The sequence below is a fragment of the Sceloporus occidentalis genome, unplaced genomic scaffold, assembly GCF_023333645.1.
Source record: "Sceloporus occidentalis isolate IW3139 unplaced genomic scaffold, rSceOcc1.0.p SCAF_9, whole genome shotgun sequence".
NCBI lineage: Eukaryota > Metazoa > Chordata > Lepidosauria > Squamata > Phrynosomatidae > Sceloporus > Sceloporus occidentalis.
This window is the reverse complement of record NW_028316989.1, coordinates 34,455,785-34,480,573: the sequence shown is the minus strand read 5'-3', so window position 1 is coordinate 34,480,573 and position 24,789 is coordinate 34,455,785. Positions and strand designations below refer to the sequence as shown.

At 44.8% G+C, this 24,789-nt stretch overlaps 1 protein-coding gene across 1 annotated transcript in view; it reads right to left on the bottom strand.

Moving 5' to 3' along the window:
- Positions 1–16,519, bottom strand: part of HCN4 (hyperpolarization activated cyclic nucleotide gated potassium channel 4) — a 120,472-nt gene extending 103,953 nt beyond the window's left edge. The window contains exon 1 of the mRNA XM_089538686.1: positions 16,066–16,519. Coding sequence (XP_089394812.1) covers positions 16,066–16,211 — 146 coding nt within the window. The 5' untranslated portion in view covers positions 16,212–16,519. The remainder of the gene's footprint in view (positions 1–16,065) is intronic.
- Between the last annotated feature and the right edge of the window lie 8,270 nt (positions 16,520–24,789).

The following is a 24,789-nucleotide window of genomic DNA, read 5'->3' as shown; positions in this document are numbered from 1 at the left end:
CCAAAGTCGCAAAATACATGATGCAAGCTTTTGAAGTTCTACTGGCTTGTTCTGCCAAGGACATGGTAGCAGACCTGAGCAGAAAAAGAAATAAATAAATCCGGCCTCCCCGGCTGAACTCCTCTTGCAAAGTTTCTCCAAAGTCAACCAGCTTGGCCATGGAAACCTACTGGGTGACCTTGGGCAAATCACACTCTCTCAGCCACAGGGAAAGGCAATGGCAAACCCTCTCTGATGAAACGTGCCAAGAAAACCCTTAGGGTGGCCGTAAGTCAGAAATGACTTGAAAGCACAAAACAACATCATCATTTTATAAGGAAATAACAAGGTTCAAATTAGAAGTTCTATTTATGTAAGTTCAATACTTAGCTCAACACGTGTTGGTTTTACACATGAAAATGTTTGGGAAGAGGAGGAGAAGGGATCAGAGCCTTCAAGAACCACTTCCATAATAGATTCTGAATTTGGATAGCTCTTTTAAAGTTCAGAATAGGACCTAGAGCAGATCCACTGCTCCACTGACATGACAACCATCAGGCAGCATTGGAAAAAACAATTCACTACTGGGGCTTTGTAAGTCTGGCTGAGAAGACTATTACAGCATTTCTACCAGCATGAGGGGGAATACTGTTTTACTTTATGAAGATGCATGTTTTACTGCCCAAGGGATTGTTGTCAGCATTAGTGTAAACACTGTGCAGGTAGCTGGGAGGACATCAGTGTTCATTATGAACCCATCATTCATACTATGGGTCCTTCATATATATTTCAGCAGTTCTCTGTCCAGCTCATCTGCACAGCAGACAGTACATTTTCAAAGGATTTCTTTCTTGGCTATAAAAGCAATGACAGGTTCATACTTCCAGCATCCTCTGCTCCACCGCAAAAGTAAATCTGTCATGGCTTGGTCTGCTCTTTGCCATTAAGCCCATTGAACCAAATCAATACTTCCCTCCAAATAATAAATGATTCATCCATGTAACTATCGATACAGATCCACATAAATCTTAAGGAAAAACGAGTTCTCAGCAACATGCCAACATTTGTGGAATAGCAGGGATAAAGGTTTTAAAAATTACTTTTGGGGGAAACACAAATCCCAGAATCCCCATCAGCATGGGGATTCTGGAAGTTCCAGTCCAAAGAGGTGGGCTTTCTGAGCTCTGCATAAGGATGAGAGCTATCAAGACAGCTAAGGGATTCACTCTTTCGTTCCTGCAAAAAGTGACTCTACTGTACTGCATTAAAAAAGGATGACACAGTGATGTTTGCCCAGAAGAAAATCCTGTTAAGTTCAATGGGGCTTACCTCCCAGAAATGTGCTTAAGTCTGCAACCCCCAATCCCATAAATCAACGGTGCCTGAGGTCTGGAATTGCTTTTAAGATCATTATTCTCAACTTCACAGGAAAATGGAAGCAAATATCCAATCCCTATGAACTCATCTTCATTCTGGAAAAGACATGGCTTTCACTCTAACATATTTGTTAAGCACAGGGTCAACAGACTCCGCTCCACATCAAGATCTGTAAATAAAAATTCCCATTTGCCCTTCCAGTGGCCAGCACCTGATTTGTAAAACAACAGTGCTTCCTGCAAGATGACCTCTGTTTCCTCAGATTGGCTGATGATATTATGATTTAATGTTGGCTCAAGGGCAAACTCAATATGAAACCAACCTTTCCATAGTTTTTTTGTGGGTTTTTCGGGATATGTGGCCATGTTCTAGCATCTGTGGCTGGCGAAACGTCAGGAATAAACTCTGCTAGAACATAGCCACATAGCCCGAAAAACCCACAAAAAAACTATGGATGCCGGTCATGAAAGCCTTCGACTTCTATGTTTCAATCGAGTGCTCTCCCACATAAGTGTGTAGAAGACTGCTAACCTGAAATGCAATTCTGTACATGTCTAATCAGAAACAAATCCCATTGAGGGCCATATTTTATGTTGGGGTCATATTGTTGCACACTCTGGCAAAAGCAAAGAAAGAGGACCAAAAATACCAAGATATGACCAAGTATTCGTGTGTATTCCTTGCCTAAGAAAACCCTATGAAATCCATAGGGCCATCATAAGCCAACAGGTAACGTGAAGGCATGTGCACACAAATAAGTGAGAGGGCTTAATTACTCTAAAGGCACCAGATCCCATTTGATCCTGGAAGTTAACCAGAGTTAGCTTCGGTTAGTACTTGGATGGGAGACGTCAACCAATCCCAGGTGCTGTAGGCTATATTTTGGAGGAAGGACCTGGCTAAACCACCTCTGCATATTCCTTGTCTAAGAAAACCCTATGAAATCCATGGAGTTGTCTTAAGTTGACAGGTAACCTGAAGACAAATAGACACACTGAGCACTGAGTTTAAGGTGCTTAGACTGATTCAATCTAGGAAGCCATGGCCCAGAGTTTGCAAAGACCAACCAGAGTGGATCTTGACCTGGGCCTCTTGGAAGGTCTCTTAGGTTGGCACAAGTCAAAGTTGACTTAACAGTATACAATAACAAAAATATTGGTTGTGTTATTCTAGTACTCAAGGCAGAAAAGCACCTCCCCAACCTCTCACCCCACAAAGCAGGGGGGGGGGACACCCTATAATAATGCTTCTAAGCCCCTTCTGTTACAAGCTAGATTCAGGAACAGAGGAAGAAAATTCACAAGAGAGAGAAGGGGAGATGAGAAAAGCAGAGCGGAATCCAAATGGCTAACATTGTTTAGCTTAAAACAGATCTGCTTTGACACTGGGGTGTTGCATATTCTAGTCCCTGGGCCAAGAAGATGCACATCCATTCTCCCCTAATCCATTTCTCATTGATCTCATTTGCCTAATAATTTCTTCTGTTCAGCTGGTGAATCAGGAGAGCCGAAGGGTGATCCGAAACAAGGCGAAGGGTACAGCAGTGGTGGCTGGAATGGAGAGTGACAAGCACAGATGAGAATCAGTGCAGGGTCCTTGGTGAAGAGGCTGGCACCTCTGCAGCTTGTGTCAAGGGCTCAATCAAACTGCTGGCAGGAGTGACACTCAGGCTCAGCGGCCACACAAGTGACCCCACAGAGATTGCTAATGAGAGCAAAACCTATGCTGTCCTTCAAATGGCCTTTTCCAGTACTTAGTAGTGCCCAAGTTAGGGACAAAAGAAGGAGAGAAGGGACCCAGAAGTGTTGCACATCTACTTCACACATTGCCTACGAGCAAAGGGAGGTGGAAGACTGGAGCCTTGTGAAAACAGCCAAAAGAAAAGTATCCCTTAAAGGGGGAAAGGGGATGCAGTGGCTTAGTGGTTAAGGTGCCAGTTCCGATGATCGGAAGGTTGGCAGTTCAAGGCCCAAGTGCCCCATGATGGGGGGAGCTCCTGTCACTAGTCCCAGCTTCTGCCAACCTAGCAGTTCGAAAGCATGCAGATGCAAGTAGATAGATAGGTACCACTTCTCAGTGGGATGGTAACAGTGTTTGGTGTAGTCATGCTGGCCGCATGACCACCAGAGCAGTCCTCAGACAATGCTTGCTCTTCAACTTAGAAACGGAGATTAGCACCACCCCTACAGTCGGTTACAACTAGACATTCATGTCAAGGGACGACCTTTACCTTTACAGGGGGGAAAAGGAGAAAAAGAGGGCACAGATTTGCGATGAAAAACTTCAGATGCTCGCTTGATGTGCAAGAATAAAGTTTTTGGAAAAGAGCTGTAATTTTAGGGAGAAAGAAAATCAACTGGAGAAGTCTCGGGATACTTGGTTACTGTAGTGTGCCTTCAAGTCATTTCCTAAGATGACCCTATCACTGGCAAGGCTTGTTCAGAGAATGTTTGCCATTGCCTTGCCCTGAGGCTTAAAGCATGTGACTTGGACAAGGCCACCCAGTGAGCTTCATAGGCAAGCTGGGAAAGGAAGCCTGGCCATTTTTGACCATCTCCATCCTCACAAAGACATTTTTTTTGAAAACATTAATTTTAAAGAACTACTGTGTTGAGTTACTTTTTTATATATATAAAAAAAGGTCTACAACAGCTTTTTAAAATAACTTAATCAAATTCAATAGGACCTACTATCAGGAAACTGAGTGCATTCTTTTGCTTTTGTCATGTGTCTGATTTATGGCAACTCCATCCTAGGGTTTTCTTGGCAAGATTTACTCAGAGGTTTGCCATTATCACCTTCCTCTTAGGGCTTTACCACATGAGATTCGTTCTTGCCACAGTCACACTTGTCAATGAAAACAGAATTATACGTGTTTGTATCCACCACATCCTTGTGTGTCTTCGCAATCACACAACTGCTGCCATTTCACTCTCTTCCTGACTCCCCCCTTAACTCTGAATCCTTGCCCTATGCCTTACCCTGTATACCTTCTGTTTTTAATTTTTTAATTTTTGTTTTCCCCTTTTCACCCAATTCTAGAACTCTGCTATTGCGATTTAAGGGCTTGGGAATAGCAAGAGGGAAATGAGACAGTTGGAAGGAGAGGAAACTGATACCACGATTGCAATAACACAACTGCCCTGGCAGTGATGTTTTGCATCTAGAAACTACACTGATCCCTCCACATTTGCTGGGGTTAGGGCTGCAGGATCCCCGTGGATGTGGAAAAACTGCAAATAACAAAAACACTATGTTTTTACCTGAGAGAACTTCTCTTGAGGAATCTCTAGGTCTTCCAGTGCAACTCTGTGATCAACATCTGCCAGACATTGATCACAGAATTACACTGGCAGAGCTACAAATGCCTAGCGGAATGTTCTCTCCAGGAATCTCTAGATCCTTCAGTGCAACTTTTGGATAAAGTTATCCATAGAGTTGTGCTGGAGAACCTAGATAATCCTAGAAAGAACATATTAACGAAATCTGTGAATAATCAAATCCGCAAAAGTCAAATCCGCAAATGTGGAGGGATGAGTGTAGTGTGATTGTGAGCTCATTGATGGGTTTTCCCCCATCAGTGAAAAGGAAGACCCTAACCTGGCTTGTAGCAGCGACAGGTCAAGAGGCAACATCATGCAATAGGTATCACCAAAGCCACTTTTTTTCTGGATCAAATCTCTGTTTAAACGCCATGTGTAGTATTCTCCTTAGTCTAAGGGAGTGTGACTTGCCCAAAGACACCCAGGAGTTTCTAGGACCAAGCAAGGATTTGAAGCCTGGGCTCCAGAGTCCTAGTCCAACGCTCAAACCACCACACCATGCTGGCCCTCAACTATGTGTAAACTGTACATGCAACACAAAAGAGAGAATGCTTTAAAGTTTGAAAGCAAGCCTGAATCAATGAGATGATTAGGTTCTAACTCAAAACAGAGAATTTTTTTAATGGTGAGATTTTGAAAAAAATAGAGATCGTTTTTAAAAATCAAAGTGATTATAGCTGAGGAGTATATTTTACCAAAAGTAGCTACACTTCTCCCATGAGCATAGATGCCTAAGGAAACTAACTAGTGACTGTTGATTTAAAGAGACGCCTTGGGATTTTCTTGCTCAATTAAGCTATGGCGTTCTCAAGAACTGCCTACACAAATTCAGTTTATTTCTGGATGGCAAATGAAATGGAGTTAGCTTTACAAAGTCCCAAATCAGACTGTAGTTCAGAAAGGCAGGGGAAAGGAAGTGAAAACAAATCCAGCTATAACAATGGCTGCATCTGCACTCCAGGAATAACAACAACAATAATAATAATAATAATAATAATAATAAAATGTATTTGTATCCCGCCCCTCTGAGAACAATTGGGGCGGCTAACAAAAAATTACAGAACATATAAAATCCCTGGTACCCTCCCCTCCTTAAAAAAGTATTAAATCCAATGCAATATTTAAAAAACAAAAAACAAAACAAACAAACAAGTTAAAAACTGACCAGTTTCACACCACTTTAACTTCCCCAGCTCAATGCTGTGGAATTCTGGGAATGGTAGTTGGTTGTGGCACCAGAGCTTTTTGGAAATGTCCCTAAGAAAACAGATTTGGAGAAGGAAAGAAAAGTGACAAACCTCCGAGTTCTGGGGTCAATTTTCTGCCTCAGGGACCTTCGAAGGACTGCCTCGATAAGCAGCAGCAACAACAAAAGCCCACAAAATGAAATCAGGAATGGTTAAAAGTGCACTTTCACATTTGAAACATTGGTATTTTAAACACTGAATAATGTGTGTGTGAGAGAGAGACCTAATTTAACAAGTGACTCTCCACCAATTCATCATTTTTCACTGGAAAATCATTGCTTTGCAGTTGAGGGGTTCTAAGGATTTTGTCCTATGTGAGTCTGAATAAGTCCTTGCCGGTTTGAGTATTTATTTTCTGGCTTGCTTGCAGTTAGAATGCAAGACACAGAGAAAGAATAACTGCATCTACTCATTTGCCACCTTACCTTCATGTTATCTGTTAGACCATGATAAGGAACCCCCAAGCCATTTCTGCTTCTGGCTTGGTTTACAGGCAAGGTCACAAGTCACTGTGATGGAAGGCCACTTTGCAAGGTGCCGGGCCAGCTCTAATCCCTGTCCTACCATCCTTCCTCCAGCTCCATTGTCTGGTTGGCGCCATTAATCTTCTCCTGCTCTGACAGACAAGAGATGGGGAAGAGAGTTCATCCGAAGTGCATGCCATTGGTGTCTTCTGTGCTATGACACTGGTGATATAAAACTAAGCCATGGGTTCTGCCTTTCACCAGTGGTGCCTTGGAGCTCCCATGACAGCAGGACCAATGAGTCTGTAGCAGGTTTTACTTTGAATTTTAAAGGCGCTGCCCAAGATGCTGGCAAAAACTGATGGGAAGTTTTATCCCATTTTCATCTCACCAAAAAACAAAAACAAAATATTTTTCTCATCCTCAAGTGCCTTCTAGGGAAAATGGGCACATTCTCTCCATGTTTTGGGGCATTCCTGGATCCCTAAAGGTGTGTATGTATGTATGTATATATAATATATATAATAATAAAACTTTTATTTATACCCCGCTTTTCATAATAAAACAATCAAAGCGGCTTACAGCATAGAAACATTCTACATACAATACTATGTATTACAATATCCCCTCCTTAAAAAGGAATTAAACAAGTACATTAAAACTGCATTAAAATAAACCATTAATATTATTACATAAATGATGGGTAGAATAGTAGGATGATGCCTAGTATGTGGGAGTAATTATTTTATGGCCAAGTACTTATTCAGGGAAGGCCTGCTGGAAAAGATCCGTCTTGACAGCTTTTTAAAAACTGTCAAAGGTGCGTTACAGACAGGCCCAATTGCGCCGTCATATGCGTGAGGGGCAGCGCTTCCTGACGCACCTTGTCCCTCGCGCTTAATGACTATGTCAAAATGGCGGCGCCGCATACAGGTGGGCGCCGCCATTTTGACATAGCAGACCCTCTGCGTCTGCACGTCACGCGGCGGAAGTGACGCCACGAGTGCACGGCTAGCACCTCGCGGCGTCTCTTCCGGGGCCCAGGAAGGAGTGCGATTTTCGCGCTCCTTCTTTGCTGCATACAGGAACCGCGCAGTTTGGATGCTGCGGTTCCCGGACGCAGCAACCAGCAGCGGCGTGAGACTGCCCCTTCTGGGCCGTCTCTAACGCGCCAAAGTTGGTAATTTGATGGATCTCATCCGGCAGGCCATTCCACAAACTATACACACACACACTGTGTGTGTGTGTGTGTGTGTAACAATTTTGCAAAATAAATTGTTTTGACCCTTGGAGGTTTCCAGGGAGCTTCTATGGTGCAATGGTTTGAGCCTCAAAGAACGACTCTAGAGACCAGGATTAGAATCCCAGCTCAGTCAGATACATCCATTGGGTGACCTTAGGCAAGTCACACTTTCTCAGAATCCTCTAGCATTGAGCCGGGGCAGTTAACGTGGTCTCAAACTGGATTATTTCTGCAGTGTGTTCTGGACCAGGGCCTTACTACTCTGGTTTCCCATTTCACATTGTAGCTAAAATGATGCCTTGGGAATCCCATAAACAAAAAAGCGAGAAGAAATGGCAATACCTATTTGCCCAGTTTACAACCCAGCACTGGTTATTATGAAGTACCTTGCCTCTGCATCAGAGCTTGGAACAGTTACTTTGTTTGGACAACAACTCCCAGAATCCATCAGGGAATTCTGGACATTAAAGCACACACACAAAGGAACTTTTCCAAATGCTGAAGGATGCATGATTTGCTCAGCCATCGTGACTAATAATAACTGCGGATGACTAATATCCCCTGTGAATTTGACTAATCCCCCTTTAAACTCATCAGAGCCAGTGGCCATAATCACAGCCTGCAACAATGAGTTCCATGAATTAATTACACATTATGTAAAAATATATATTAAAAACCCCAACAAAACCTAAATTGTGTTTTGATTTAATCAACTGACAGTAGACTGCTTTCAATGGCCTGGAGTTCTAGTCTTACAAGGAGCGGGGAGAAAACCAGAAGAAAATCCACTTCTGCCATGCCACTTCTCATTTTGTCAATCTCTCTATAGTGCTCCCCTTTAAACATCTCAGCGGTATGGTACAGTGGTTAAAGGAAAGATCAAGCTTCCAGCCCTCAGGAAACTGGAACCTGGTGATCTGCAGGAATCTAAGACTGCATCCTCATCGCAGAAATAGTCCAGTCTGACACCACTTTAAGTACCATGGCCCACTGCTATGGAATCATGGGATTTGTAGTTTGTTGTGGCACCAGAGCTCTCTAACAGAGGAAGCTAAATGTCTGACAAAGCTACAATTCCCAGAATTGTATAGCATTGAGCAAGGGCAGTTAAAGCAGCATCACACTGAGTTATTTATGCAATGCAGAAGCAGCCTAAGATAGCCAGAGTGAAAACTGGAAAGGGCTCCTCTACTTTTAATGATTGAGTAGAATATATAGTTCAATGGTCAAACCGCTATACCACACTGAGAAGGCCCTCACCCAGCTTCCCATCAGATGAACCTTTAAGCTGGTGGGACAGAGACAAGAGCCTCTCCAAAGGATCTGAAAACAGGGGCAGGTTCAAATTATGGACTCTGGTTTGCCACCTGGACCAAAGTAGCCCAGGGCTCCATGGGTGATAACCAGCACTCTTGAATTTTAAAGGAGCTATTCAAGCCACTGAACCTACTTGGGGGATAGGGTTCAGCATTTTGCACAGCTCCTTTAAATTTCAAAATCCAAAGACATTCACTGCCCCTCTGACATGATGTGTCTAACCCAACAGCTGTAGAATTCAAAGATATAGCCATGTTAGTCTGTAGAATCAGTACATAGAGAGATCTTGTAGCACCTTTGAGACTAACTGAAAGGAAGAAGTTGGCAGCATGAGCTTTCGTAGACTTCAGTCTACTTTCAGATGTATTTGGTGGAATGGAAGCCAGGTAGAAACATATATGTGCCATTGGTGTGTGAGGATGTTGTGTCTGAGTTAGACGGTCACTGAACATTAGGAAGAAGCCCATTCTGCCAAAGTTGCACATAAGCATTCAAGAGAGCCACTTATTAACAAAGGAAGGAACTTCAGTGCCATAGCTCCTTACTACCAAAAGTTTGAGAATTAGAGCCAAATGGGAAAAAAAGAGAAGGAAACAAAGATGTGAGCATTGCACTTAATTAAAAAACAAAATCCAGAAATTCAGCCAAATCCCATTGCTATTCCAAAGTACAGTTGAACATTTGAATGAATGGAATTTATAGACGTGCTTATTTATAAAATCCCCATTGATTTTATGAGTCTACTCTAATGGATACAACCAGTTGGGTTCAGGCCAGCAGAGAAGACATATCAAGAGCAATGCTGGTCAAACTCTGGACCTCCAAATGTTTGGGACCTTAGTCCCCAGAATGCCTGCTGTTGATCATGCTGTCTGACACTTCTGGGAATTGAAGTCCAAAACATCCGGAAAACCAAACTCTGAAAATCATTTACATAGAGTAATTAAAACATGAACAAAAAAATGGTTGGAGGATTCTGGGAGCCATGGTTCTAAAAAAGAAACTTTTTCAAAGCCTAGTCTCATTGGCCCCCAAACATGCAAGAAGCAATTTTATGCTCAAAATCTGGATGAGCTGCTTGGGAGCAACCCCCACTGAATGCAGATACTCACCACTGAGTAGACTAGCACCAGATTGCTTCCAAACTGAATATCTTTTGAGTCAAGTTGTACTTTTATTTATTTATTTATTTCATTTATATCCTGCCTTTCTCCCCGGAGGGACCCTTTGTGAGATCTTTTAAACAAGGAGTGTATCCACACTGCAGAAATAAAGCAGTTTGACACCAATTTAAGCGCCTTGTCCTACAAAATCCTGGGATCTTTAGCTTGGTGAGGCACCAGACAGACCAGGCTGAATACATAACCAAACTACAAATCCCAGGATTCCACAGAATGGAGCCATGACAGTTAGGGTGGTGTTGCAGGCTTTACTTCTGCAATGTGGATAAATCCTAAGATGTGGGGTTTTTTTTCCTTTCCTCCCCCCCCCCCCTGTTTTTGAACTTTTTACATTACAAGACTCACATGCTCAACCAAGTGCATATTCAAGAGTCAGGGCAGTTGACTTCATGAGTTTAAATGGAAGGAAGATCTCATAGCCTTTCCTTGGTGTGTGCCAACTCAACCAGCAGGCAGCATTAATTCCTACCCTCCAAACTTCTCCCTTCTCTGGAAAGCATTTGCTTTATCTTCTAGGCAATGTAACTGCAGCATGCGTCTAAGCATGTGCATCATTATTAATAATTTGCAGAGTGCAATTCTATTGTGTGTTTTGGTGCATTGGGGGAAGTCTATAAGACAGAACCCTGAATCCCCAAACCCGATGGACAACAAGAAGAACTACTTCTTCTGTTCATTTAATTGTTGTGTGCTTTAAGATAACTTACAACCCTATCATGGGGTTTTCTTGGTCCGATTTGTTCATTTGTTCTCCGAAGCTGAGAGAGTGTAAATTCCCCAACGTCACCCAGTGGGTTTCCACGGCTGAGTGGGAATTCGAACCCTGGTCTCCAGAGTCATAGCCCAGCATTCAAACCACTACTGCTCCCTATTATATAAGGAATGGCTATAAACCCACTTCTTCCATACAGTACAAATGATATTAAAGCTTCAAATTATCAAGCATATTTATACAGTTGTGGGAGTGGGACAGAATGTAATAGGATCCAGAAAGGTGCGAATCATGTCCCATATCCACAACTATATAAATATAAATATAATACCCACAAAAGCTCATGCTAAAATAAAAACCAATTACTCTTAAAGGTGCTATTGCATTCCTCCCTCCATCCCTTCCCCCTTTTTGTACTGCAAGAAACTAACATAGCTACTTCTTTGAACTCTTCTGGACTACAACTCCCAGAATCCTCCACCTAGGGTCATGGCAAGTGGGCAAGTCTGGGAGCTATAGTCCACAAAAGTCAGTCTCCCAAACTCTGATGAAGTCACATGTCCCCATATTGGGCCTGATTTTATAAATGTCTTTCACATAACCTCTCCCTTCAATTAAAATTTAAAAGCCCCGGATGCCTTTCTTCTTTCTTTTCCTGCAAAGTTACTGTGTAAGCCGATCGTAATTAAAATCAACACGACAAAGCCTGCTTCTCAGTCATTTCTTATTGACTGCAACATTTTCCATATTAAAAAAACCACCACACACATACACACACCTACAGGAGAGTATTTGCCAGCTGCCTGTGAATTCACCATGTTTGTCCGCACAACCCAGTCTCTGGGGCCAGGTTACTCCAATGAATTAAATTAAAGCTAATTTCTTTTATCAGGGCCCCACCTTCCCTTTTGATAGAATTAAGAAAGCTTTCCTGGGAATAAACAAAGCCTGAATTAAACCCTCTTTTTCAAAACAGCTGTTAAAAAACAGATTCCAGGGATGGAAATCTCAGTAATGACACTAGAGAATAGGACTTGTGAGAGTCCTGTTTTCCAGAATAGGAGTGGAGTGCCACTGATCCTACCAAATGTTTTGGATTAAAACACCCACAATCCCTTACTATAGTTGCCTGGGCTTTGCTTGAGCGGAAATCAAAAAGATCTAGAGGGCCCCTGGTTCTTCTGGAATAAGCAGAAATAAAGCTGGTTTAAAACCCTTTCGTGGTAAGGCTGCAATCCTCTGCTTGGATGGAAGCCCCATTGAACTGAATGAAACTGACTTTTGACAAGACAGGTCTGAGTTGTGTTGCAAAAAATGCACAGCACCTTCCAAAGAAGGGGATCCCCTTAACTTGTGCCCTTTAAGAGGTTTTGGACTTCAGCTCCCAGAAGCCATGTTGGCCAATGGTCTGGGATTCTGGAAGGTGAAGTCCAAAATGCCTTAAAGAGAACCATTTGGGGACCACTGCTCTAAGATCATCACATCTAGAGTCTGAAACAATGGTGGACAACTGGAGGCTAATCTGCCCATAAGAGTATTATGTGAATTGCTGCAGATTTTTGAACATTCGCATTGATGTGAAAATTTGCATCAGCTGCCTTATATGCGCAGCTACCCAAAATCCACATGTTCAATAATGCAAACATCCTTGCAGATACTCCTGCACATGCCGGTAAAAACCACCTCACCTTTTTCTCTGGAGTTTCAGCAGTTTTTCATTTCCCTTATCCCCAAAGGCCCAAACTCCTACGAATTGTGGATGGCTGGATCATATTCAAATCGACTGCTATGAGGAATATTCTAATCAATGTAGTATTTTTTTAATCACATTTCCAATGCAGACTAGCCATTTGACAGTTCCAAGGGCCACTTTTAATACCTGGGGCTCCTCCCGGGCACCACATGGACTACCAAAAATTAAACAGGCTACCCAAAGTGACTTGAAGTCATCTTCTGATTCTCAAAAATGAGTATGTTATGATGTTAAATGGTACAGGGGGGCCTGCAACCTTTTCAAACAAAGAATTTGTTGCACTTGGAGGCTTCTGGGAACAGCAGTTCATCCTCTTTTTTGACCAGCATTTGGGGATTCTCCGGGTGTCAAGGGCCACAGAAACATCTTTTGAGAGATGTTTACAGCTGCTGGGTCTTGTTTGGCTCATTCTTGGTTTAAAATGGCTCAACTGTTGTTGTTGTTGTTGTGCCTTCAAGTCAATTTTGACTTATGGTGACCCTAAGGTGACCCTACCATGTAGTTTTCTTGATAAGATTAGTTCAGAGGAGGTTGGCCACTGCCTTCTTCTGAAGCTGAGAGAGTGTGACTTGCCCAAGGTCACCCAGAGGGTTTCATGGCCAAAAGGGGAACTGAACCACAGACTCCAAAGTTGTAGTCCAGTGCTCAAACCACTACACCACACTGATTAGAAAAGTTACTATTGATATATATATATATATATATATATATATATATATATATACACACACACACACACACACACACACACACACACACACAGAGAGAGAGAGAGAGTGGCAGCACAGTGCTGTGGTTTGAGTGTCAGACTAAGACTCTGGGTTCAAATGTCTGTTCAACCACCGAAACCTGCTGGGTGACCCTGAGTCAGTCACAGTCTCTCAGAGGAAAGCAATGTCAAACCTCTAAATAAATTTTGGGTCACCATAAGTCAGATTTAACTTGAAGGCACAAAACAATGGAATCAGTGTCATTTATTGTTCTGAGTTTTGGATTAGGACACTGGGAAACCAGGGTTCAAATCCCCACTCAGCCACAGAAGCCCATTTAGTGATCCTGGGCAGGCCACACTCTCTCAGCCTTAAAGGAAAGCAACAGCAAAACTCTACTGAATCAGTCTTGCCCAGAAAGCTCTTGGATAGAGTATCATAGGTAAGAATCAACTTGAAGGAACACAGTAATAGATATATACAAACACAACTGCTTTAAGCTAAAGATACAGCAAAACGAACAGCTATGCAACAGTAGGAAGAATGATAGGCCCTCTTCTCTTCCAAGTTCCAAGAACTTGGGGAAATGCCCAAGGACTTTCCTTCCATAGATAGCTTAACCGATTATGGTCAGGTGCACTTGTAGAAAAAGGAACAAGTGGTTTCCTCTGTGATGCCAGGAGAAATAAAGATGGACATTTTTGTAGCCCCTTGGCACCCATTTCCAATGTAGTCTCAAGAACCGAATGTTGAAGATGGACCTCTGACTAGTCAATTGGATTTTGGACACAGCAGTTATTCAGATATCTGCCAAATAAAGCAACTATCAATAGGCATTGCATATGGAAAGATGGCCAGCATGGTGTCATGATTTGAGCATTGGACTAGGACCCTGGGAGACCAGAGTTTAAATCCTGGCTCAGCCATGTGAACCCACTGGGTGACCTTGGGCCAGTCACAGACTCTCAGCCTCAAAGGATGGCAATGGCAAACTCCCTCTGAAGACGCTTGCCAAGAAAATCCTCCTACAGGTTCTCCTTAGGGTCACCATAAGTTGGAAACGAAATGAAGGCACACAACAATAACAACAGATGGAAAGAGATAGATAGATAGATAGATAGATAGATAGATAGATAGAGGAAGATGCCAGCCACAGATGCTGGGAATAAACTCTTCCAGAGCATGGCCACATAGCCAGAAAAACCCACAAAACCCTATGGAGGCTGGCCATGACAACCTTCGGCTTCACAATGGTTTGCTATTGTTGAAGTCTAAAAAGAAATAAAATTGGTAACAAAGGTGGGGAAAGAACAGCCCTCCAGTCTTGGATGTAAGATGACTGGGTCAGAAGAGGAGAGGATAAATCTCCATCTATGAACCCTACAGCTGCAATCCTAAGCATGCATATAGTCATATCCCACATATAAAGCCCCCTTGAGTTTCAGGAGGTTCCTGCAAAAGGGGGGTTTAGGGGAATAAGCTCTGGATTGCAATCTTCTAAGGAAGCCTTACTAGGAATGTCAGGGACTTACAATGTAATGTCTGAGTCCCATTGCAGACAACTGGGCTGCAGAAGCCATGATTCTCTCCAGCCTCTTGCAGTTGGTGCATCAGGTGTGTTCCCAAACTTTGGTCTTCCAGCTCTGGTCTGGACCCCACAACAAACTCCAACTCCCAGAATTCCATAGCCTTGAGCCAGGGCAGTTAAAGCGGTGCCAGACTGGGTTACTTCTCCAGTGTGGATGCAGCCCTAATCTCACAGTGCTAGAAAGCTAGTTCTGAGGCTCTCCAGAGCTTGAGGGAAAGTGACTTGAGGGAAGTACAACTCCCAGGACCACCCTCCAGCCATGCAACTAGCCATGCTGGTGGGGGGATTGTGGACAATGTAGTCCAAAATAAATCTCCCCCCCCCCCCCGCAAAAAAACCCATCTCTGGAAACCATCAACTTTACACACCACCTTTTCTAGTTTTCTTTAAGTGGAGGCTATCTACCTGGAGGATCCTGGGAGCTGTAGTCCTAATTAGTCACCTGTCCCAAGCCCTGGCTAGGCTGTTTAGCAGATGCTGGGAATGGTAATGCCAAATAAATTAATAAAGAAATAACATGGGTAATAAAATGGCATAGCAATTGCCAAAGCTCTTCTGAACCGATGAAAGCCTGTGATGAAAGCCATTGGGTGACTTTGGGCAAGTCCCACGCTTTCAGCCTCAGAAGATGACCCTGGCAATGGGCAAAGCTCCTCTGAACCAATGTATGCCAAGGAAACCTCCTGATGAAGCCCAATGGGTGACTTTGGACATGTCACACTCTCTCAGCCTCAAGAGGATGGCCATGGAAATGGGCAAAGCTCCCCTGAAGCAATCTATGCCAAGAAAACCACCTGATGAAACCCAGTGGGTGACTTTGGGCAAGTCCCACTCTCTCAGGCTCAGAAGGTGGCCATGGCAATGGCAAAACTCAACCTCTATGCCAAGAAAACCTTCTGATGAGACCCAAAGGGTGACTTTAGACTTGGCACACCATCTCAGCCTCAGAGTATGGCCATGGCAAGTGGCAAGGCTTTTGTGAACCATACTATGCCAAGTAAACCCCTGTGATGAAACCTTGGGGGAGTTGCCCACTCTCCGCCTCAGAAGATGGCCATGGCAATGGACCAAGCTCAGCCTCCCGACTGGACCCAGCGGGCGAGTCCTTGGGCGAGTGGCACTCTCTCAGCCTCAGGGAAAGAAGCCCCTGCTGGCCAAGGGCGAGGCTGACCTGAAGTCGCTGTAGGGATGGATGATCCAGAAGCCGGCGGACTTAACCCGCTGCTGCTCCCTCTCGACAGCCTTCTGGCTCCCGAACATCCTCAGGGAGAACTTGTTGACCCCCGGCTGGAGCATGGCCCCGAACTGCCGCTGCATGAAGCCCGCCTGGCCCAGCCTCTCCTCCTCCTCTTCCTCCTCGGGGCTGATCCGCTCCCCGGAGCCACTGCCAGCCCCAGCATCCACTCGGATGGAGGCGGAGGCAGGGCCCGGGGGCTGCTCTTCCTCCTCCTCCTCTTCCTCTTCCAGGCTCCGGGGGCCCCCTTCCTCCCCTCCGCTGCCGATCAGGCGCCGCTCTTCTGCCGGATCGTGCGAGGGACGCCCCTTGAAGCGCCGGCAGTCTCCGTTGGGGCTGCTCCTGGGGCCCGGATCGCCTCCGCCGCTGCTGCCGCTGCAAGACGCCCGGGGCTCGCTCCCACCAGCGGCCCCCGAAGCAGGCAGAGCCGCTGTCGCTGAAGCCAAGGGCTTGAGCCTGATGCTCCGGCGCCGGGCCTCCGCCTCCGTCTCCGGCGCCTCCTCGGGGCCTCCTCCATCCTCCTGGTCCTCTGGGTCCAGGATGGAGCTGGAGGCTCTGGGCCCCGCCGTCTGCGGAGGGAGGCTGTAGAGGCGCTTCCGCATCGACGGAGGAAGGCGCTCCATGGAGGAGGAAGAGGGAGAGGAAGAGGGAGGAAGGAGGAGGGAGAAGGAGAGGAGGAAGAAAAGGAGGACGGAGGGAGAAGGAGAGGAGGGAGAGCGGGAAGCAAGAGGGGAGGAACAGGAGGAAGGGCAGTTGGAAGAGGAAGGGGGAAGAAGAGAGGGAATGAAAAAGAGGAAGAAGGAGAAGGCGAGAAGGAAGAGAGGAGGAAGAGAGGAGGAGGGGCAAGGGCCCTGGGGCGACCTGGGCTGCTGCCTGTGGGGCGGGTGGCCCTCTTTCCTTCTCAGGGGGCTCCTCCGGGGCCCTTCCTCTTCCTCCTCCTCCTCCTCCTCTTCCCGCTGGGCATCCTCCTCCTTCTGGGACCCTCCTGGCCTCTCCCTTCCCTTCTCTCCCAGGGAAAAGAAGGAGAGCCAGGGGCTGGGGAGCCTCTGCCTTGCCCCTCTGCCTTGCTCCTTCAGCAGCGCCGCCTGGCAGCCCCCCGGGGAGCCCCCGCAGCTCTGGGCGGCGCCTTCCTCGCGGTGATGCCAGCCTGTGCCCGAGCCTCCCCGGGCGAAGCAGCCATCCTCCGATCCCGAGGAAGAGGAGGAGGAGAAGGGAGGCCAGGAGGCAGCCCAGGCTCCCCGGGGGGCAGGCGGGGGGTCGGGGGCGCCGAGAAGAAGCAGCAGGCTCTCCTCCCGGGAGACGAGGAGTGTCCTCAGGTGCCCGGCCTCGGGGCGGCCCAGGAGCGGAGGGGCTGCCCAGGCACCTGCAGCATCCTCGGCAGGAGCAGGAGGGTCCCTGCCTCCCTCCCTGCCTCCCTCCGCCTCCTCCTCCAACTCCTTCCTCGGTTCGGGGGCCAAGGGTGTTTCAGGGAGGCAGCTGATCCGATTGGGTTGCCATAGGAGCCAGCTACTGCCAAGGGCACGGCCCACCTGGACTGGCAGCGCCGGCCGACGGGCTCCTTAAAGGCACAGCGCCAATGGAGGAAGGGCACCGGGCAGAAAAGGAAGAGGAAGGAGGAGGAAATGTAAAGGAAGAAGAGAGGAAAGAAAATGGATAGGAAGACAACCAACTCATTTGAGATGTGGCATTGGCAAAGAGTTAGGAGGATAGTACAATAAATGGAGTCTACAGCAAATCAAGCCTGAATTGTCCCTAGAAGCCAAGATGACTATATTATGAGAAGACAGGACTCACTAGAAATGACAATAATGCTTGGTAAAGTAAAGGAAGCCAGCATGGTGTGAGATCAGTGATTCCCAAACTTTGGTCTTCCAGATGTTTTGGATCTCAGCTCCCAGAATTCTTGACTGTTGGCCAAGCTGGCTGGGACTTCTAGGAGTTGAAGTCCAAAACACCTGGATGTCCAAATTTTAGGGATCACTGGTGTAGAGATTTGAGTGTTGAACTATGACTCTGAAAGCCAGGGTTCGAATCCCGGCTCTGCCATGGAAGCCTAGTGGGTGACCCTGGGTGTGACACACTTTCTCAGCCTCAGCGGATGGCAATGGCAACCTCCCTCTGCAGAAACTTGCCAAGAATACCCCATGATAGGGTCGCTGTTTGTTGGAAATGACTCAAAGGTGCGCAACAACACAAACAAAGGTAGAAGGTAGTAGGAAAAGATGAAGACCCCATTCCAGAGGGGTAGACCCCCATCAAGGTCCTGAGTTTGCAAGTCCTGAGCAGGGCTCTTGTATGGGTAAGGTAACTTGGAGCCCTCTCATTTATGAGGTTGCTATAAGTCAAACTTGACTTGAAGGCAGCTAACAAAAACAAAACTGCTGGGTTTATCTTCTTGTTCTCTTCTTTCTTTGGCTTTAATTCAAAACAGTGCCATCTGGGTTGTCTTTAATCTCCCTAAATATTCAAATGTTTCTTCCCTCCATAAATTCCTTCACTGACAGCCAGTTCAGGTTGGGACCATCCATTGCCCTTCTGTGTCTCAGGTTGCTGCTACACTGCAGAATTAATGCAGTTTGACACCACTTCAACTGTTATGGCTCCATGCTATGGAAGCCAGGGATTTGTAGTTTGTGGACCCAGCGCTTTCTGACAGGGAAGGCTCAATGTCTCACAAAATTATCACTCTCAGCATTCCATAGCATTGAGCTATGGCAGTCAAAGTGCCGCCAAACTGCATCGATTCTGCAGTGCAGATGCAGCCCAGAATGAAATACACATTTTCCTAACATTTTCAGACTTTTTCTTCTTTTCATTGGATTCTCTGGTAACTATTGCATTAATAGTTTTGTGTGGGTTTTTCGGGCTATGCGGCCATGTTCTAGAAGAGTTTATTCCAAGGAATGCTGGCCACGAAAGCCTTCGACTTCACATACAGCATTAATAACTCAACATTGTGGGGAAATCCAGGTGCTTCAAAATGTATTACCGTAGCTACAAAAGCTACTCTTTGACTAGAATTCCCACAATCCCCCCAGACTCAGTGATTTAAGGAGTTTGGGTCCTAAAGGTAACTTTCCCAAAGCTCTGTTTGCTGTTAGCTTCAGCCGGTGAGTAATGGCTTAAAGCTTAAACACTGACCCATTTTCCCAGTGTATTTTCTCCTACCTGGACTAATCCATCACAATGCACTGAGAATAAAGCAATTATGTGGAAAGAATGGATTGATCAGAGTAAAGGGAATTCAAGTGATTTATTAAAGGGAGTATCTCTCCCCCACTTTTTTTCCCTTCTTAATTCCAATTGGCTTGGAAATATCAGCTTGGAGCAAGACAAGTCTGGCAGGATATACAATTATATCATTCATTAACTAATATTTTCAGACATGAATTATATACTATCTCTCCTCCTCCGGACACAGCGTGTCTTAGATCCAATTACCATATCAAGGCGTAAGACAGTAATTGTATATAAAGTGTTGTAAAAGTTATTTAGTGCAATCTCTGAGCAGCGGGAAAGAGATATCAGTGCAGATTGTGGGGAAGTTGCCTTTTAAAACAACAACAACAACACTAAACTGGGTGTTTCTGGGAGTTATAGCCCCCAAAGTAACGTTTCTAAGCTCTGTGTAGGTGCGAAACTACAAATGAAGCAACAGGTTTGGGTTGGTCTGGGGATGAAAAGGAGAAAGTTTCAGATCCGTTCCAAAATAATGTCAAGGTATCAGAGTAATCAAACAAAATGGGCCATTTGGTCCAAGAGAATAAGGCATAAGAAGCGAGAATAGTAACAAAATGAACTCTGGCATTGCCAAGTGTTGTTGTTGCTGCTGCTGTTGTGCGCTTTGTTGGAAGATTTTTGCATTCTCTTTCTTTCTCCTTAGATAGAAAGGGATTTACTGCATGAAAACTCTCTGCTCTCTCTCTTTCTTAGGCAAACAAACCATATTCTCTTTTGATAGGGATGCTATAAGTCAAAGATGACTTGGGAGGTACATAACAACAACAACGACAATCTTTTCTCATAGACCAGGTGTTGGTAATATGGTTTGAGGTATCACCGTTCTTCCTACATCATATGCAGAAAACTGAGACACGTGTCCAAACCACACTGCAGAAATGATCCAGTTTGAGACCACTTTAACTGCCCTGAGAATTGTAGTTTACTGTGGCACCAGAGGTCTCTGACACAGAAGGCTAAATGTCTACAATTCCCAGAGTTTGCTAGCATTGAGCCAGGGCAGTTAAAGCAGTCTCAAACTGGATTATTTCTGCAGTGTGTTTTGGACCATAGACGCAGAGGTGAAACCTTTATTGGGAAAACCAAATCTTGCCAAGAAAATGCCGTGATAGATTCACCATGGGGTCGCCATAAGTCAGGAACAACTTGAAAGTACACACAAACAACAATACACTGCATTATATCAAGCGGGATATAAATATTGTAGATACTTTAAATGAAGAGTGATCTGCAGCTGTATCAAAGCTCTGAAAATCTGGTCCACGATGGTTGGTCCGTTCTTTCTCAAATGCCTTGCATCATTTGAATTACTGCACAGCAAATGCAGCTGAATAAGGACTGAAAGGCAGCAGCTGCTTTTCTTGTTTTATTTGTCACACATTGTAGTCAGTTTCCCCCTGAAAGGCTGCCTCAGACAATCTCCGCTTTGAGTGGTCTCTCCCACGATTTATGAGTCATTTGAGGAGATTTTGCTGACACTGAGAGGAGCAAAAAGGGATTTGAAGCTAGGGATGGGCAAGAATTTCATTCTGGCTTCTCTCTTTTAAGAGGGGAAAAATGCAGAATTCTTCATAGGGAGGATGGAAAGTACTCGAGAGGTTTTTATTTTGCTTCACTGAATGCAGAAGAAACCAAAACTGACAGATGTGCCCCTTGAGGACTTTTGAGTGTTTCACTCCAACAAATCCGTGTCCCTTTCACGCTGCACAATTGTAACACTATGATTCCACTTTAACTGTGGTGGTTCCATTCAATGGACTCCCTTCAATGGTAGTTTGGTGGTGCATTGGCTGAGATGTCTAAATGCCCCTCCTTAAACTGCAAATCGTGGCCTAAATACTCTAAAGGCACCAGATCATGTCTGATCTTGGAAACTAAGCAAGGTCAGCCTTGGTTAGTACTTGGATGGGAGACTATCAATGGCTACCAGGTGCTGTAGGCTATAATGCAGAGGAAGGAACTGGCAGAACCACTTCTGAGTATTCCTTGTCTAAGAAAACCCTATGAATCTATCGGAGGTGCTTTGGCTGTGAGTTCCTGCATGGCAGGGCATTGGACTGGATGGCCCTTGTGGTCTCTTCCTCTGTGATTCTATAACCCCATTCCCACTTACATATAAATCAGTGTGTGATCCAAATCGATCGATCGATTCAACAGTGGAGCGTGGTTCCCACTGCGTTTGCCCCGATCGCATGTTTCCCCTCCAAAATAATCCACTTGTGGTTCCCATTCACAAATGATTCGGTTCCAGCTGGCCAAAGGGGAAATTTGAATCGATGTTGATCCGCATGTGGTTCACACTTCATAGCACTATAATTATATAGTGGGAAAGGACTCCTGGTTTCAATTTTTCCTAATACGGTAAGGTGTCTTGTATATGCCTAATGAATTTTGAATTGGACCCTCTGTATATAAATTAGAACATGCCAAATTTATGCAAATTTATGAGTCCTCATCTGTCCTTATTGTCATATTAGCTCCTCATCCAGCCACTCACCCAAACAGGTGTTAAGCAGAATGGTAGGTGAGCAATATAAATAACATGTAATAGCCAAAAAATACTCCTGCCTAAACTACACATCCTAGACTCCAGTAGGATATTGCTATGCCAGTTAAAGTGGAATCGTAGCACTATGATTAGATAGTGTGGAAGGACCCCTGGCTTGGAGTTAGTGTGTATTGCACTATGTTAATGCTGAATTAGGGTTGCAACGTCTTTTTCCTAAGAGGCTCCTCGTCTTCTATACAGCAGGCTAATAGAATAGGGACTGCAGAATTACACCACTTTAACACTGCTTTAACTGCCATGGCTCCATGCTATGGAAGACTGGTATTTTCCTTTTTCGGTTGTCCTTCACCTCCTCAAATTTTCCATCCGTTTCCCTTCAATGTTTCATGCTGCTGCCATACTGCAGAATTAATGCAGTTTGACACCACTTTAACTGTCATGCCCCCATCCTATGGAGTCTGGGGATTTGTAGTTTATTGTGACACCAGAGCTCTCTGAGAGGAGTTGGACTTCCTCACAGAACTACACATCCCAGAACTCCATAGCATGGAGCCGTGGCAATCAAAACAGTGCCAAACTGCATTTATTTTGCCATGCAGATGCAGCCCTATCCTTCTCCTAGCTAGGAGCCATCCTTTCTATTGACTTTGATCAGTGCAAATGGTGAAGGATTCCATTTCAATTCATTGAGGGTGAGGATGGACTTTGCAAATTTCTAGATATTCAGAACAAAGGATTTGGAAATTGGGCAACATGGCTATGAGAGAAAATAAAACAGATCATCTTCCTGAATTATTTCAGGTCCTCCTCCAGCCAAATCGGGAGCAATAGATCTGGTAAGATAAACAGAGAAGACAACCAATATTGGCTTTCTCTGCCAAGCACCATTACAGCGATGATACTCACTTCTGAATGTTTTAAGCTGTATTGCTCTTTTGATTTCTAAGCCTCTTCATGTCCCAAATAACATAGATAAAAGAGAGAGAAAACATGGAGCTCAAAACTGTACCATCTTTCTCCTCCGGGTTTGGCAGGTTAACTTTGTGAAGTGGATAATGAGAAATCTAGAGAACTCACAGTGCATATATTATTGCTGGAGCTGGAGACAGTGAAGAAAAGGAGAAGACAAAATACTGAGCAGGTTGGGGCATGTTCTACAGGGAAAGAATAACACATTTGAGGCTTTTCCCTCTCTAATATTTTAATTGAATTTGGACACGAACAATCTAATTTACAACCAAAGTAACATACATTCCGAAAATAAAGAGACTTGAGGGTGCATCTACACTGTGGATATAATGCAGTTTGACCCCCACTTTAACTGCCATGCCTCCATCCTGCAGAATCCTGGGATTTGTACTTTTGTGTTTTGTGAGGCACCAGCACCCTTTGGCAGAGAAGGTTCAAGATGTTTTACGACTACAAATCCCAGGATTCCATATGATTCCATATCCATCATATTTGGTTCCAGGACCCTCCGTGAATAACAAAATCTATGGATGCTCACGTCCCATTAAATACAATGGCATAATTAAATAGTGTCCCTTACATAAAATGGCAAAATCAATGTTTGCCTTTTAGAATATATATATATATATATATGAATATTTTCAAGCTGTGTATGAAGGAATCTGTGGATAAAGAATAGGAAAGTTACTCTTTCTGCTGCTTGTACTACAAAAAGAATAACCGGTTCAGTTTTTGTGGCAGATTCAAGGGATGGCTTGCGGCAGGGATGGGGGAAGATGTAGACCTCCAGATGTTGCTGTTGCATGCTTCCAAGTCATTTCTGACTTATGACTACTCTAAGCTGAACCCTATCATGGGGTTTTCGACCTCTCAACTTGACTTCTGCAATGCACTCTGCATAGGGCTACTCTCATACCAAGTTTGGAAACTTCAATTGGTACAAAATATGGCAGCCAGATTGGTCGCAGGTACACCTAGAACCGACCACATAACACCTGTACTGAAATCTCTTCATTGGCTGCCAATCAGTTTCTGGGCACGATACAAGGTGTTGATTATAACCTTTAAAGCCCTACATGGCTTGGGGCCAGACTACTTGCGGGAGCGCCTCCTTCCATATAATCCACCCCACACATTAAGGTCCTCTGAGAAGAATTTGCTGCAGTCTACAAAGACCAGATTAGCCACGGTAACCCAGAGGGCCTTCTCATCCAACAATGCTCAAAACCATTAGGCTGCATTTTCCATCAACCCCTTAATGGCTATGCTAGCTGAGACTAATGGAAATTCCCATCCAGCAACATCCACAAATCCCCACCCTGGTTTACAAAATTTGGTTCCATGAGGTTTTGTGATCACCACTGACTTAAGACGTTTTTCCAAGAAGTTAGACAGATTACAGAGGACAGGACTATTGACTGTTCTTAGTCCGAGTGGCTGTTGAACCTCCATGATTGGAGGCACTGTATCTCTACATTCCAGTTTCATAGAACCATAGAATCATAGAATCCTAAAGTTGGAAGAGACCACAAGGGCCATCCAGTCCAACCTCCTTCTGCCATGCAGGAACTCTCAATCAAAGCATCCCCGACAGATGTCCATCCAGCCTCTGTTTAAAGACCTCCAAAGAAGGAGACTCCACCACACTCCAGTTTTTACATGGGGGCAAGTGGGAAGGGGTGAAAAGCATGACGTTTTTAGCTTTGGCCCTTTTAACAGGATGCTGAAGCTAAGCCTGGGAAAGTTATTTGTTTGAATAATAATTCCCCCAGCTCCCCATGGCCAGTGGCTCTTTTGGCTGGGGGATACTGGGAGTTGTAGTCTGAACTTAATTGTGCTTTGATCACATCTCACAGGACCCTTTTGTTCACAAAGAAAACACTGAGGGAACTACAGTAGTTACATTTTTGAATTGACAACAGTTTTCTGCAAGTGATGTAATG